At 39.5% G+C, this 15,539-nt stretch overlaps 1 protein-coding gene across 1 annotated transcript in view; it reads right to left on the bottom strand.

The window, feature by feature from the left end:
* LOC141946852 (complement factor H-like) overlaps positions 1 to 15,236 on the bottom strand; it is a 38,247-nt gene extending 23,011 nt beyond the window's left edge. Inside the window, exons 1-9 of the mRNA XM_074877239.1 lie at positions 14,769 to 15,236; positions 14,271 to 14,337; positions 12,425 to 12,631; positions 11,109 to 11,297; positions 10,282 to 10,470; positions 8,901 to 9,095; positions 6,533 to 6,703; positions 3,263 to 3,442; positions 1,541 to 1,741 (exon numbers count right to left, since the gene is read on the bottom strand). Coding sequence (XP_074733340.1) covers positions 1,541 to 1,741; positions 3,263 to 3,442; positions 6,533 to 6,703; positions 8,901 to 9,095; positions 10,282 to 10,470; positions 11,109 to 11,297; positions 12,425 to 12,485 — 1,186 coding nt within the window. The 5' untranslated portion in view covers positions 12,486 to 12,631; positions 14,271 to 14,337; positions 14,769 to 15,236. The remainder of the gene's footprint in view (positions 1 to 1,540; positions 1,742 to 3,262; positions 3,443 to 6,532; positions 6,704 to 8,900; positions 9,096 to 10,281; positions 10,471 to 11,108; positions 11,298 to 12,424; positions 12,632 to 14,270; positions 14,338 to 14,768) is intronic.
* Between the last annotated feature and the right edge of the window lie 303 nt (positions 15,237 to 15,539).

The following is a 15,539-nucleotide window of genomic DNA, read 5'->3' as shown; positions in this document are numbered from 1 at the left end:
CGGAGGAATGAATTATCTGCCTAGGGAGGCACAGAGTGTATCGAAGGGTGCACGGCTCTGCTCCCTTGCAGTTTTATAGCCAAATTCCTTAGATAAATTTCAAAGGGAGGAGACGTAGACTGAGGAAAACCATACGTCTGGGTTAATGCCTACACCTTAGTTTAAGACTATAGTCTTGAAGAAGAGCTAAAAGATTGATAAGAGAGATCAACAACCAACACCAGATGGAGTTAACGACTGGATAATTGCCCAAGCAGCAAAAACTGAGGAAAAGATAAAGGTGATAGGGGGAGATCATGATCACCAAGTCAACTGGACAAAAGGGTTAAGGTACCCCATTCCCCCTCAGCGCACACACAGAACCCATGCTACACCATTTCTCAATCTCTCATGCAAATGAGCTCTTGGAATACCTGCCTCTCTTTGTCTACTATGCTAATCAGCCAATAAGAGGAACTTTAAAAGGCAACAGAAAACTTTGCTGGGTGTGCACCCACCACCCAAGATTACCAGTCCTGAGACAATGCTGGATCCAGGGGTGGTGACTGGATTTCTTTGACTCTCTTTCTCTCCTTTCTTTTTCTTTCCTGTCCTTACGTGTCTTTCTTTTCTCTAGATTTGTAAGAGACCACATTGTTTATTATCCTTTTCCAAATTGAAGTTGTTTCTACCTCAAGTAAAACATTTTAACTGGTCATTTGGTGTTGTTTCACCTTGATTTAACCTGAGGGGATCACAGAAGCTTTATGACTCCCTGGGCTCCCAGTCCAGGTTGTAACATGCCCTTTTGAGTGACACCACCTGGCTCACTCAGCTGGTAAACTCACCTGAACAGATACCTGGGAAAATGGCTTTTTCCTGAGTGCACCAGCTACGCTGTGTTTGTGCACGGTAATGAGACTGAAAATTGGGGAGGTAAATGCCACTAAGTCACCTTCATGATCGTCTCACTGACAGATGTGCATTAGGAGAGAAGGCCTCAGCTCGCTGCCTCATATCTATTTTAAATTTAACTTATTTTCAATCTGAGACAGTGTATCTGGATCTTTTGTTGATACTATGCTCACTTTCAGCTTACTGCAAGAGTGTGCCACCTTCTCAGCTCCAAATGTTATCCAAAGGGATCAGGCAATGGATCTCAGAGAGGAACCTCTAGAACAAGTGCCCAAGCCACAGAAGGAAGAATATATCTACACAGAGTAGAAACTCTCTGTTTGTATGTGCAGATGAAAGTGGATGCAGGCATGTGACCTAGAAGCTGGAGAAACATTTCCTATGTATTTCTTAATCTCATTAATAGTTTCATGAGTAAAGAATCTCCAAAATCCAAAAGCCTTGTTTCAGCCTTACTCATTTCAGACTGTCACTTACCAGCTGACAGGTTTGAGCTCTGCAGATAGGATGATGGTCTGGGTGCAGTGCCAGGGGTCAGCTAAACAAATTGACCTTTGCTCCATCTTGTGCTCCATCGGCACAATCTCTGTTGCACAGACCTCTGATAATTATAACAGAATTGAGCACATGCTGGAGATATACTTACTGAGGCATTTTGGCTCTGGAGACCAGCCCCTTCCAGAACAGACTATTCGAACCCAGGAGTGTCCACTTGGGGTTGAATAACCATTAGCGCATTGGTAGTCAACATGCTGCCCAACCCTCATTGGAAAGTAATAGTTTTTGTGGTACTCCAGTGATCCACTTAACTTGCCATTTTCTATAGCTGGGTAGTCACACGGCTTCTCTTGAAACAGAATTTAACAGCAACAATATCAACACATACATGACAGAAAACTCAGGACACAATTAATTCAGATTCAGCTTCATCATCTGAGTGTTTTCTGAACCTGACAGAATCAGGACACCTTGGCAGATCCTAAGGAGTGCGGGAACAACTGCACTCTGCTTCTGGTGTCTTTGTCAGTGCTTATACCTATGTTGCCTACCTCCGATTTTATTGAAACCAACAAAAATCCAGTCAATATTCTCAGTCTCCAAAGGCTGATTCATGAGACCAAATGTAAGTATTTATTCTAAGGTGAGATGACACTGCCTTTTTAGAGTGTCTCAACTATATCTACTATACTGACCATGACGGGAGCCCAGACAGCTACCTTAGATAAATACACTGAACTGTGGACTCTTAAAACTGAGATGACTCCTGTCACCACTTTAATTTGTAACTTTTGGGATACTGCACCAAGAGCTCTTTCTAGCTCTTCTCATTTTTATTTTAAAACTATACTGTTTTTCTTTTGTTCTCTCAGTTCCTCAAAAGAACTGACCCTTTCCAGGGAAAGGTCAAGGATAGAAGGAGGAGATTCCCAGAAGCTTTCATTCAAGTTTACCCCCGGTGTCCTACTTAGTCATGGCAGGTAGGTTCCTCCCAAATTGCTCTGACGCAGAGACTACATGCTGGGGCAGGGGAGATCAGCCACTGGACAGACCATTCAATAATGACTGAAGTCATCTCAGAATGACACCTGAATTTTAGAACCCACACACGTATAGAGAAAAGATTAATACAGATATTAACAGTACCCTTTTTGGGAATAGTTCAAATCATCTTATCCAAAGGTTCATCTACAAGACTGATTTCATCAGGGTTTCTCTCACATTCTGTTTTCTAAGTTTTTCTTTTATTTCAGTGACCAAAGAGTGCTAGATTATGAAATTAATTGCTAATTTATTTATTTATTTGTTAATACTGTGCTTCCTGGGCAAAACTATCTTTGTAGTTATGGGAAGTTTAAGCCAAGAAAGAACACATCAACAAACAAGAATATCTTGTTTGGTTGACAGGTTATAATAGGTAGAATAAAACTGTGCTTGTTCATAACATACCAACATACAACTGCAAGTAAAAATCTAAAGCTGTGATAACCACGATGAAAGATACCTTCTAACCATTCCCTGTGGTTTGGATACTTTAACACTATGTCCTCTTGACTGCCATGCACCACAAGTCAGGTGCACCACAAACCTTCCTGACAGGGAGCTGACTGTAGCACATTCTAACATGTACTTTTGCAAATACAATAATAGATAATACCTGTGTTTATAAACATAACTTAAATGTATATTATACCGCTGGTTTTTTAGCTGATTTTTCCAAACTATCCAATTAAGCTTTACATCACCAAGAAACACAATGAATAAGCATCTCTCATTTCTCATGCTTCGTGAGTTTTTCTCATGACCTTTTTTTCATGGAGATATTTCAACAACTCTACACGTTGTGTCTTCGTTCATGAGAGCTACTTACGTACACAACCTGGAACAGGCACCCAGCCATCTCTGGTGCACTCAGCTGTGCTTTTGCCAGTCAATGTTTTAAAGTGATATCCAGTATTACACTGTACTGTGATTATATCACCTACTACGTAGTTGTCTTCTTGAGGTCTAAAGCTGCCATTGGGAATTATTGGAGGAGAGCATACAATTTCTAAATAAAAAGAGAAAAAAATGGATGCTAATTTGAAGAATATGTTTATATTTATTACATAAGTATATTGATAATACCTGCATAAAATTGTTAAAGATGTTTCTTAGGGCAACTAAAAGGTTACATTTCTCTCCCACTCCTAGAAATGTACAGTTCTGCAAGAGGAGAGTGACAGTTGTTACTGATGACATGCTAATTAGAAGATTAAAAGTTAATTGCAATGAGAATTGTTGGCGTAAGAACTTGAGGTGGTCAAACTGAATTTGACTAATCTCTTCCAGTAGGTCATTCCACAGCTGGAGCTCAAAATGACTTATACTGGGCTCGCTCACAGCTCTTCTGGGCTGCTTTATGGACACTGTCCCAAAGGAAGGCAGGTTCACCAGCAGGTCCTAAATGGAGAAATAACTACACTTGACTAGGAACTGATCATTCAAAGGCTGTGTGATTAAGGTTAGGGTCTTGCACTGATACTGGAAGTATTTCAACAACTGAGAAAGGACAAGAATTCTAAAAAGCTATTCTAAAAAGCTCACGATACCTTTATGCTCAGAAAAGCCAGACAAACATATTATTTGTAAATCAGAGCCTGTCTTTTGGGGTTTTTTGTATTCTACTTCCAGTTCAGAAAATACTACCAACACACTCAGGGCTGGGAGGGGATGACTAAAGGTTGGTCCTGCTGTGGAGTAAGGGTGGGCGAATCAGCTGTATGCATGTACTGCTGAATCATCTAGGTTCAGTGATAGGTCAAGTAGGATCCAGAATCACTTTCTGGGGTATCTGAATATGCCCCAAGTATCAGAGCCCAATATCAGTGTCTGGAAGAATATTTTATTTGACACGTCTCAAAAGCAGTATGTTGCTAAACTGTAGGCAATGCATATTAATTAGCATCATTACTAATATTGAAGCAGAAAGGTCAAGAATTGAGTGGGCACTAAAGACTGACTACTCTTTATTTCTAAAGGAGTCTTTCTGGAATTGGTCCCAGGAAGGTGGGTGGTACATAACATCCTACAACGTTGCCCTGTTGCCAACAATTTTTCCCAGTTTCAAGTTTTTGGCAATTTCTTGAAGACAATTCAAGGCACTAATGATTTCCCCCAAATTTACATCAAACTATTTCAACTGGGACAGAACATGCATATTTATGTTTGTGGGATTTGGAGATTTTAAATATAGTCTTTAAGTGCTGTAGTTGAATGAAACTAAAGCAAAATCCACGATCTAGAGGGCTGGGACTAGCCTCAGAAATTACAGATTTGTCAACTTAACTGCTCAGAAGGCATCTGGGAGTTAGAAGCAACAGGGAGTTTCTGCATTGTAAATATATTAATTGTAGAGATTCTCAGACAATTTCTGATGGGAAGTTTGGACACCATGGATAATGTGGTTGTGCAGTTACAGCTCTGATGACATGAAACAAATTGCTGTCTTCATCCCAGACGAAGGGTCATGGACAGTGGCAGGATTCATGCATACAATGTTACTTTGGTCTCTGTTTATACACCACTTCAGGTACATGGTTCTTGGGGTTAGGGAACTTCAAATCTGTTGTACACGATTCTTGACATAATGGCTGTATAAAAAGTACTATTATTTTCAGCTTTATATATAATCCAGCACTACAATTCCATTGTAAGTTTCAGTTTACACACTTATGGCCATCAATGGACTACTTATTCTTCTGAAATTGGACTACTTCACATTTGCTCAAACTCCTTTGGAAATGGCCATGTCAACTTCAGACTGTTCGTCCTACAACATTATTTTACTATTTCAGAAGAACTCTTGAAAGGCAGCTTACAAACTTAAGTCAGGATTTTAATTTGAAAGATACTTTTGTAATTCCAGTCATTTCTGAAAGGTTGCACAGTACACTATTTCTGACTGAACTTCCATCAGTGAAATAGGGATCATTTTTTAACTGTTCCTCTTTGGTTGGAACTGGTTGATCAGAACTAGTAGTCTGGAAATTTAAAGAATGGATATAATGACTAGCAACCAGGTGCTTAGTTTGCTCAAACTACAGTAAGACTCATCAGGACAAAATGCAGAGGTCAGTACAGTAGGTCAAATGTCTCAAATGTTCATAAAGGGTGAGATGTTGACTAATATTTTACTGAGTGGTTAGTCCTATGATTATAAATAGCAGAGTCTTGGCTATGGTGACACAGCATCTCAGCTACTGAATTCAGAAGACCTGAAGATGGATTAACTTGTATTTCCCCCTCAAAGAACTGCTTGTGATTCATAAGTATGTCATCAAGCTAAGATGATTAGCTTTCCCTAATTTTATTCATACTGCTGCAATTCATATGGTATCAAACAAATACTTCTTTACCCAGTCTTCCAACATACAGCACAGTCACTGACTTGTACCGGTTATGTTCATGTTAAACACACTTAAAAAGGTATCAAGACTTGTTGTGAAGAAAATAGGACTTCAAAAACTATACCACTTCTCTAAGAAGCTGGTTTCAAATGTTAATTTTCCCACGTCATTAAAAATGTCAGATACCTTTTGTAGTTTGACTTTCTTTGATATTAATACTTTTTTTCATGCTTTCTTAAATATTCTTTTTAGTGTCTGATTTTTCCACTCCTTAGATAAAACATTTTCACCATATTTTGTAGAAGGTAAAGAGATTCAGCTTTATACTTCCTATTTGTCCCAACTAGGATTTTTTTCTAACCCAAGAAATCTGTTTCCTATGTTCTCCCACTAATTAAGAATCATACCAAAAAAAAAGAATAAAATAACACCACCTGTTAATGGTGCGTGAAGTATTCTATCATCAGTCTCATTTATGCAGTGTACTGGAACAACTATTGCTTCATGGACCTGTTTAACTACACTCAGGTAACAAAACACTGAACTAACTGGTTTTGCTACTGCTCTCCATGAAAAACTCTTATCCAGTTGTTTGGTCTCTTTACCACTTAATCCTACCAGATCTTCATGGGATATTGGTCAGATGTGGATGGATTTCTTCTGTTATGAATAAACTAACTTTTGTCATTACTAATCTCTGAAATTACTTCAAAATACAACAAAAGCGCAAAATAACTTTAGGCAAGGCTAACCAGTGCAATAGGGGATTGGATTCCATCCTGATTCAGTACATTGTGCATCTGCTCTTTCACCGTGTCTGTATCCTTCATCACAGAAAAACTGTAGTTGTTCAGATTCCTTGTACAACCTCTTTGGAGAACGTATATATCCATGTGGAATTTTTGGCACATCACAGTTAATCTCTGAAATTGAGAAAGACAAAATCCATATAGTTTTGTTTATTTGCTAAGAGTAAGTGCCTATTGGAATAAAATTTAGGGGTTTTTTTTTCATTTGACTTCACAAAAACATTTGCATTTGGAAACTGTCTGAAATTTATTTGAGAACTCTTCAGTGACCTGATTGTGGGTGCCGGGTAGAAAGTATGGTGTAGCACAGCATCAATAGCAAACTGGTCCATGAGACAGATTTCAGGGCTTTGCTTTGGATTTTAATGGATCTCAGAATCAGCATATGAGGTACGGGACATTCTGTAATAAGAAACTAGGCTATCTGAAATTTAGGATTTCCATTTTTCAGAAAATTTCGTTTCATTGTAATCTCCAGCAAACCTAAAGCTCTCTCATAGCCAGTAGACAATTAGTTAAATCATGGTATCAACAGGAAAAAAAGAATTAAACTGTCTGGAAAAATGACACTAGAATGCTTAACGATCTATAAAAGAACTTCAGCATCCCCAGCTCCTTGACAAACCCAATAAAACCACTGAGATCTTGCAGTTTCCAAAAACTGCATTCATACAGCCAGAAAATATTCAAGGCTTTGCTTCCTAGGCCACAGAGCCGGCCACCAAAGAGTTCTCTAGGATTCCTTTGCTGGATTTACTTTGTATTTAGGATGAAATATAGCTCAGTGGAATTGTCATTGTTTAATAAAATTCACTATATTCTGCAAATGTTACAAGCACATGTGTTTAATCCCACTTTATGCTGTTCAAAGTATAATAAATGGGGGTTTCAAAGCAGCAAAATGCAGCCCTGAAATTGTGAACAAACCATACATGTATCTGACATCCTGACATATGTACTCTGCTCTTCTAAATGCATACTTCCCAATCAGATAACATATAAATAATCTAAGAAATTTGATGGACTGAATATTTAACAGTAACTGTTACCATAAGCGTCCTGGGATTCATTCTTACATACTGGCAATCCAATCCCATCCAATCTCTATTTGCAAAATAGAAAAATAATCCCATCTGCCAGTACAAACTGCAGGTGGGGCAGGGTGGGGTCGACTAGCTGAAAAGTAGTTTTGCAAAAAAACCTGGGCAGTCCTGATGGACAAGTTGAACAGCAGCCAGCAATGTGCATTTGCAGCAAACCATTAAAACAGCATCCTGGGCTCCACTGGGAAGAGTGCTGCCAGCAGGTCAAAAGAGGTGATCCTTCCCCTCTGCTCAGCACTGGTGAGACCACATCTGGAATGCTGTGTCTAGGTCTGAGCTCCCCAGTACAGGGAAGACATGGACATACTGGAGCAGGTTCAGTGAAGGGACATGAAGAGAACTAAGGAATTGGAAAAGCTGACAGATAAAAAGAGGCTTGAGAATCTAGAGAAAAGAAGGCTTGGTGTGGAGGGAGGATCTTATTCGTATGTACAAATTCCTGACTGTGGTGTCACTGGCACCCAGTGACAAGATGAGAAGCAATAGGCACAAATTGAAGTACAGGAAATGCCACTTAAACGTAAGAAAAAACATTTTTACTTAAGAGTGGTCAAACACTGGAACGGGTTAGAGAGGCTGTGGAGTCTCCATCCTTGGAGATGTTCGAAAGACAACTGGACATGGTCTTGAGCAACTTGACCTAGCTGACTGCTTTGAGGGATCTTCAAAGATCCCTTCCAACCTCACCTATTCTGTGATGCTGTGGTTCTGTAAAAACTAAACATGAATTAACCTTCTAAGTTGTCAGAACACATTAGTCTGAAGAAAGAAAAATCCATCATGATTTCTTATATTTTATATACCCTAAGAACACGAGTGTATTAAAATCATACTTGTTTTTTAAACCTGGTTCACATAGATTCAAAATTGTTTGTAATTACTGTGGTTAAATCAACACTGAAGTGTAGACATACCAAAGCTAGTTTCAAAGAAATTGACTGCAGACTGGCAAAACATACAGCTTGTAGTGAAAATGTGGGACAAACAGATGGTCCATTATGACTATATTAGCATCCAGTATTCTCCGATTTCTCTTTCTTACCCTACTTCTTCTGCATATATGCAATGGAGATTGTTTACAGACAAACTCTGCTTAACTGCTGTGGAATAAAGTAAAAGCTTTGTAGTTTCCCATATGGTAACCAGTCCTTAGAAGCCTGTGAGAATAAAGCTTCTTAATTACAGATAATAAATAGTGTCCTTTTTACCTTGGCACTGAGGTACATCATTATTCCATTTTCCATTAGAAGAGCAAATTATTTCTTTAGATCCAACAAGCCTGTGTTTTGCATTACATTCAAAATTTACAACCTGGCCAAAGGAATATTCTCGACCTAGCTCAAATGCACCAGTTGTAATTATTCTTCCATTTTCTGGTGCTTGTACAGGTAAACACTTTGCCACTGGAAAACAAAATAAAACAAAAGGAATGAAAAAAAGCAGTCATTCTGAGGTCTATTCTGTAAAATAAATTTTCAAACAAAAATGTCAAAATACAGAAAACTCACTGTAATTTCCTTATACATTTTAAAAATATACACTTTTGTTATGTATTCAGATACCATTTGCAACAGATGATATAATATGAAACCCTTAGCAAAAAGACAGACTGACATAGGAGGAAGCTTGTGGACTGGCTCTCATCATCCTCTTCTCTGCCCTTGAAGGCTAAAGACCCATTCAGAGGTCCCTTCCAAACTCACCTACAATACTGACCATGATACACTAGATATTAGGAAGCATTTCTTTACAGAACGTGTTGTTAGGCGTTGGAATGGGCTGCCCAGGGAGGTGGTGGAGTCCGCATATCTGGAGAGGTTTAAGAGACGGGTCGACATAGTGCTAAGGGATATGGTGTAGTTGAGAACTGTCAGTGTTAGGTTAATGGTTGGACTAGATGATCTTCAAGGTCTTTTCTAACCTAGATGATTCTGTGATTCTATTTTAGAAATTGGAGTACAGATTCCTCAGGATTTTTAGAGTAGATGGCCTGAGTTATGCCGTATCATTTATACCTCTATTACAGGAAGAAGCATAAAAATTAAGAAACCCAAAGATATCTACTACTACAACTAAATAATAATATTTTTTTTGTCACCAGAATACTATTAAAGGCCCCCAGTCAAATCTGTGACTCCATTCTGCAATATACTAAACAAACAAACACAGAACTCTTTGGGAGGACCAACAATGAGGAACCCTGCACCACACATCTTAGCCAAGCACAAAAGAGTACGTTCACAAGAAGGGGAGAGAAACAGGTAACAGCAGGACTTATTTTTCCTCTTAAAGAGAGGTATCTACAATTGATCAGATGTGCTATGCATCTGAAATGCAAATTTTTCCCTTTGGTTTAAGTAAAAAGGGATAAAATGTCCAACATCATGCACCTTTATTTACAGTTACTTCCCCTCTGCACTAGATTTACACACCCCCTTACCGTCAGCAAGTGTATTTGTGCTGGGAAAGCCAATTGCCCTTTGAATAAATAGTGTCTGATTGTACAGGCAAATGCACGTGAACAACTGCAAAATTACACACAAGACGTATTTGATAGATCAAAATTATTCAGGTATGGTGCATATTTACCAGTGATACAGGAAGGAAACTCGATATGCCCATTAACACACTGCTTGATAGAAGAGGCTGAGAGTTTAAATCCTGTCATGCATTTGAAGTTTTGCCACTGACCACTTTGAATCAAAAATGTGCGCCTTTGTCCATTGGAGAGAAGTAGGTTTTGGGCTTCCAGTTGCTGTTTTGTAATGGTACATGGTGCTAGGGGAAAGACGAAAAATTAAAAATTAAAAACTTTACTGACTTTGCAAACAGCGGTGATGGTCTCAAGAGGTACTGACTTCAGGAGACAGTAGTCCTTGACATAATTAATGAAATCCGAGGGAGCAAGTCTAATTTTATCCCTGTTGTGTTTCCAATACCTAGGATTAAAAATGAACTTTGAAAGACTTCTAACAAAGAGCTCCAAGGAGGAAACTGAGACAGCAAAGCAGCTTACGACAGCAGCGCTCCCCCCGCATATGAGAGACAGTTAGGAAACTACATGAAAGGATGTCTTCACAAACATGATCATTGCGGGAAAGGGGCCGACACCACTGTCAGTACCATACCTACTGTGCAAGTTCCTGGAAGTACAGGCAAAATGTTTAACTGCTTGTAACCTTCCGGACAGCTCCAAAATTCTCACAATAAAAACCATAACTGAGGGTAAAAGATTTTGGGACACTAAAGCCCAAGATCCACAAGTTAAGAAGTACTGAATCCAGGGAGTAATTTTGGTCTGTTACAGACTTGGTAATCAAGCAACAAATGTAAACCTAATTCTGAAACTCCTACTCCAAGAACAATTAGAATTGTCTAAAAGTACAAAGTCAATCAGCAATAAAAGTTACACTTACCCAAACATTGTGGTGGTCCAGGCACCCAGATTTTTTCATGGCATGTTACCCATTCGGATCCTGATAACGTGTATCCAGGGTTGCACATGTACTGCACTCTGTCATTTTCCTCATATCCTGATTTATTCCCACTAACAACATCTCCAAAGTCAATGAGAGGTGGGTCTTCACAGGCTGCTCCTGTAGAAGCTGTGCACAAATTCTTGTTATTTGTCTGCACATTGACTTTTTCTTCTTGTCCCGATTTATCCCTACTAGCAATTTCTTCAAAAATCAATGATGGGCGGGTGCTTGCATGCTATCCCAGCAGAAACCATGCACAAGTTCTTGTTAATTGCTAGATACAGGACAGTACTGACAGCTGCAAATAATGGCACTACGCAGGACTTAATATTCTGATGGCCTACATCCCTTCATCTGGGAAAATACAGTACTAATAAACAGCACTATCTCCTTGTTCTAAGAAATTGTTGTCTTTACTATTTTCACAGTCTTTGCATTGAAAAAACTAAACTGAAAACATTTTAATTGAAAATATTAATAAACTTCTGAATTTCTCAGAGTACAGTTGCTGTTTTCCAGAACTGAAATAAAGTTTCCAGAAGTGGAATAAAATTTTACACATGCAGTCATGATTCTCAAATTTCTTTAATTCTACAAATAAATCCATTTGTCACAGCTTCCTAAAATTAGTTCCACCATTTTAAAATGGAAGAAGTCGGATCATTTTTTGAAAGTATAAGGTATATATAAGAAAGCACTTTTAAAGGCAGAGGGAGGAGAATGACCCCGATATGATGAACAGATTTAAATGGATTAATCATGGAGTTTAAAACTGGTTATTTTAATAAAGGTGTATATTCAGTGAAGATCTCCTTCAGGCAGCAAGTTTTTCTTATCATACAACTTCTTGAAATAACAAAGTACCTGTATTTTTAAAGAGTTGTATAATCTATTACAACCAAACCAGTATTCTGTATTTTTAATTGTACGTATTCAGAATAACAGTAGTTAAATTGAAATACAAAGGAATTTATATGGTTTAATGTATTTTAAGTGAGTTACGTCTTCTAATATGCTAGGTTCTTTATGATAGTCTTTAAGTTCAGGCACAAGGCAAAGAAGCAAGCTCATACAAGAAAATACAAAGCAAATCTTCTCAAATGCATTGTTCTAAATTACAACTCTGATTCTAAACTTCTGAAGGGAATTTGGTAAAAAGTAAACTGTACGGTTGAGGGGTTTTTTAAGTTCATTTTTCTTGATTGCCACCAGCTACATCACTTAAAAACGTAGTTTTCCATTTAATAACTTACCTCTACATGTAGTACAGCCCATCCACAGCAGAACCACTATGGTGTGGCTCAGCAGTGTCATTTCCAAGCTTTAGAAGTTAAATGTCCTCTGCAACAGAGCTGCTGTTTTCTGTACTCCAAACTGCATGTACTCCTATTCACTCCCAGGATTCCTAGGGCTGTCCTTTCAATCTCCTCCTCTACTTTTCTTGCAACACAGCAGTTAATCTGTACAGATAAATTATGCAGTCGTTGCAAAAAAGCTTCAATAGTTTTTTCACAAAAGTTTTCAGACTGAACTGTAACACAGAAGCATTATGAAACCCATAACCAAAAACTCACGATGTGTTTATAATACACAATATAGTGCACTTAGCTTTTCAAACTTAAAATTTTGTAATGGGCAAAGCCACCTTATATCTGGAGACCATAATTTATTATAAGTCTGCTTAAAATCCTAACAGCCTAATACAAATACTAAGTTATTGTTAGTCCACTTCCAACAATGCTAACATTCATAGTCCAAATTAATGCAAGATAGCCTCAGTAATGCAAACTTTTTTAAATAAAGTGTTTTACAGAAAAACCTGTCCTGTACCTAACCACTTCCTCTGGTGCTATGCTCATCCTTCCTTGGCTCCTCTGGTTGACAGCACCAGGGGAATGCCACAGTGAACCATTAGTGTACAATGGTTTTTGTTGGGAAGAGCTCAATGCAAATAGCAGGAGTCCCTTCCTCCTAAGTACTGAGGTCTCCTTGTGTTTACATGTATGTATTTTCTTAATACCGTCTCCTTTTTTGGATCCCAGTTGTTCAGTGTCTCTGTTCATCAAAATTGGGTCTACCTGGACAAGACCAAGTTGCACTTCTGCTGGGGCCGCTGCTTGGCCACTGTGGCTTGTTTTTAGTCTTTGACCTCTGTTCATCCTTGTCTCATCCCACATTCTCCTTTTCCACACCACATTTTAGTCTGGAGTCATAGATAGCTCAATAACTGTTTGTTACCGGTAGGAATTAGAGCTAAACTAAAAAACATTTAGGCAGCCAATGGGGTGATTGCTAAACAACTGCTATCTCAGCTAAACAAGCCACAATCAGCTCAAGACAAACCCAGCCAAGCCTAGAGATCCTGCTCTTTTATTAGCAATGGCAAAAATCATATTTATTGGGCTACACCAGCAGGACAACTTTGACTGAATGGAGCTCCATCCTCACATGACAATACGAAGATTATTTTCAAGACCATTTTCTGTGGAATTTCTTACACAGTCTTCTGGTTTAGGACATCCTCATTTTTTTCTTCCAATGCACTTGCTGCTAGGAACTGTTGTGGGTTAACTAACCCATAGGATTAACTAACATAGCAATTGACTTTGAGTTGTTTTTTCTCCCTTCAAAAACACACATGGCATTGTTTTGTTTACTGAGTAACACCCATCTGAGGACCAACAGATATTGCTATTACTATACACACTAAATTAATTTCATCGTTATTGATATGCCACTTCATACAATCGTCAGAATTTCAAAACACTTTGCGGAAAAGCATTCTTCTAAAAGTTGACAAAAGTCTCAGTAACAAATATCCAATATTAACAGCTATATTAACCATTTTTTAAGGAACCAAGCACATTCCTTAGACAAAACCAGGAATATAAACATGCCACTAATATTTCTAGGGGGAGGTATTATTTATTTGTATTTTAGATTGTTACATACTAGTCCAACATGACCATAAGCAGTAACTGTCATTTATGGAGTCCTGGCAGGTTTGCAATATAAAACAATGAACCCCACAAACAGTATATAACAAAGCTTTCTGGATTTCACTCTGAGCCCAGTCTTTCTGGCTCACTTCTTCCTCACCTTCTAATCCTTCTGTGCTTCAGAAAGACTGGTCTCTCTCTCAGGAATTTTTCCTTTTAGTATAGCACTAAGAAGAACAAAAAAGGTCAAGTAAAATAGAATTAATTTCCACCTTATCTGCCACCATTCCTGCCCCTTTTCATAGGTCATTAACTTTAATCATTAACTTTTGGCCTCATTTGTAACTCAGTCACTGGAAAACACTCTAAATAGCAATTGCGGATCAGGCAACCATTTCCAATAAGTCAGCTCCAAAAGGGTTGCATAATTTCTATTACAGGACATCTAGATTTCTTTATTTCTTCCTTTCTCAGAAAAAGGAACTTCATTTACTGCCAATCAAATCAGAATAGGGTAATGAGAAATAAAACAAATCTTAAAACACCTTCCCCCCCACCCCTCCCTTCTTCCCGGGCTCAACTTTGCTCCCGATTTCTCTGCCTCCTCTCCCACAGCAGTGCAGGGGGCAGGGGAGGGGGGTTTTGGTCAGTTTGTCACCTGTTGTCTCTGCTGCTCCCTCCTCCTCAAGGGAAGGGCTCTCACACTCTTCCCCTGCTCCGGCGTGGGGTCCCTCCCACAGGAGACAGTCCTCCACGAACTTCTCCAAAATGGGTCCTTCCCACAGGGCTGCAGTTCTTCACAAACTGCTCCAGAGTAGGTCCCTCCCACGGGATGCCATCCTTCAGGAACAGACTGCTCCAGCACGGGTCCCCCATGGGGTCACAAGTCCTGCCAGCAAACCTGTTCCAGCGTGGACTCCTCTCTCCACAGGTCCACAGGTCCTGCCAGGAACTTGCTCTAGTGTGGGCTTCCCACAGGGTCCCAGCCTCCTTTGGTGCTCACCCACCTGCTCCTCCACATGGCATGGGCTCCTCCTCAGGCTGCAGGTGGAGATCTGTTACCCCGTTACCTCCATGGGTGCAGGGCACAGCTGCCTCACCAGGGTCTGCACCACGGGCTGCAGGGGAACCTCTGCTCTGGCACCTGAAGCACTTCCTCCTCCTACTTCTTCACTGTCCTTGGTGTCTGCAGAGTCCTTTCTCTCACATGTTCTCACTCCTCTCTCTGGGTGCAGTTGCCCTCCCACAGTTTTTTTAACCCTTTCCTAAATCTGTTATCCCAGAGGTGCTACCACCATCGCTGATGGCCTTGGCCAGCGGTGGGTCCCTCTTGGAGCTGGTTGGCATTGGCTCTGTTGGACATGGGGGAAGCTTCTAGCAGCTTCTCACAAAAGCCACCCCTGTAGCCCCCCCAGTACCAAAACCTGCC

This window comes from Strix uralensis, chromosome 8 (assembly GCF_047716275.1).
Source record: "Strix uralensis isolate ZFMK-TIS-50842 chromosome 8, bStrUra1, whole genome shotgun sequence".
NCBI classification, from domain to species: domain Eukaryota; kingdom Metazoa; phylum Chordata; class Aves; order Strigiformes; family Strigidae; genus Strix; species Strix uralensis.
The sequence above is the reverse complement of the archived record's forward strand: the minus strand, read 5'-3'. Positions and strand labels throughout refer to the sequence as shown.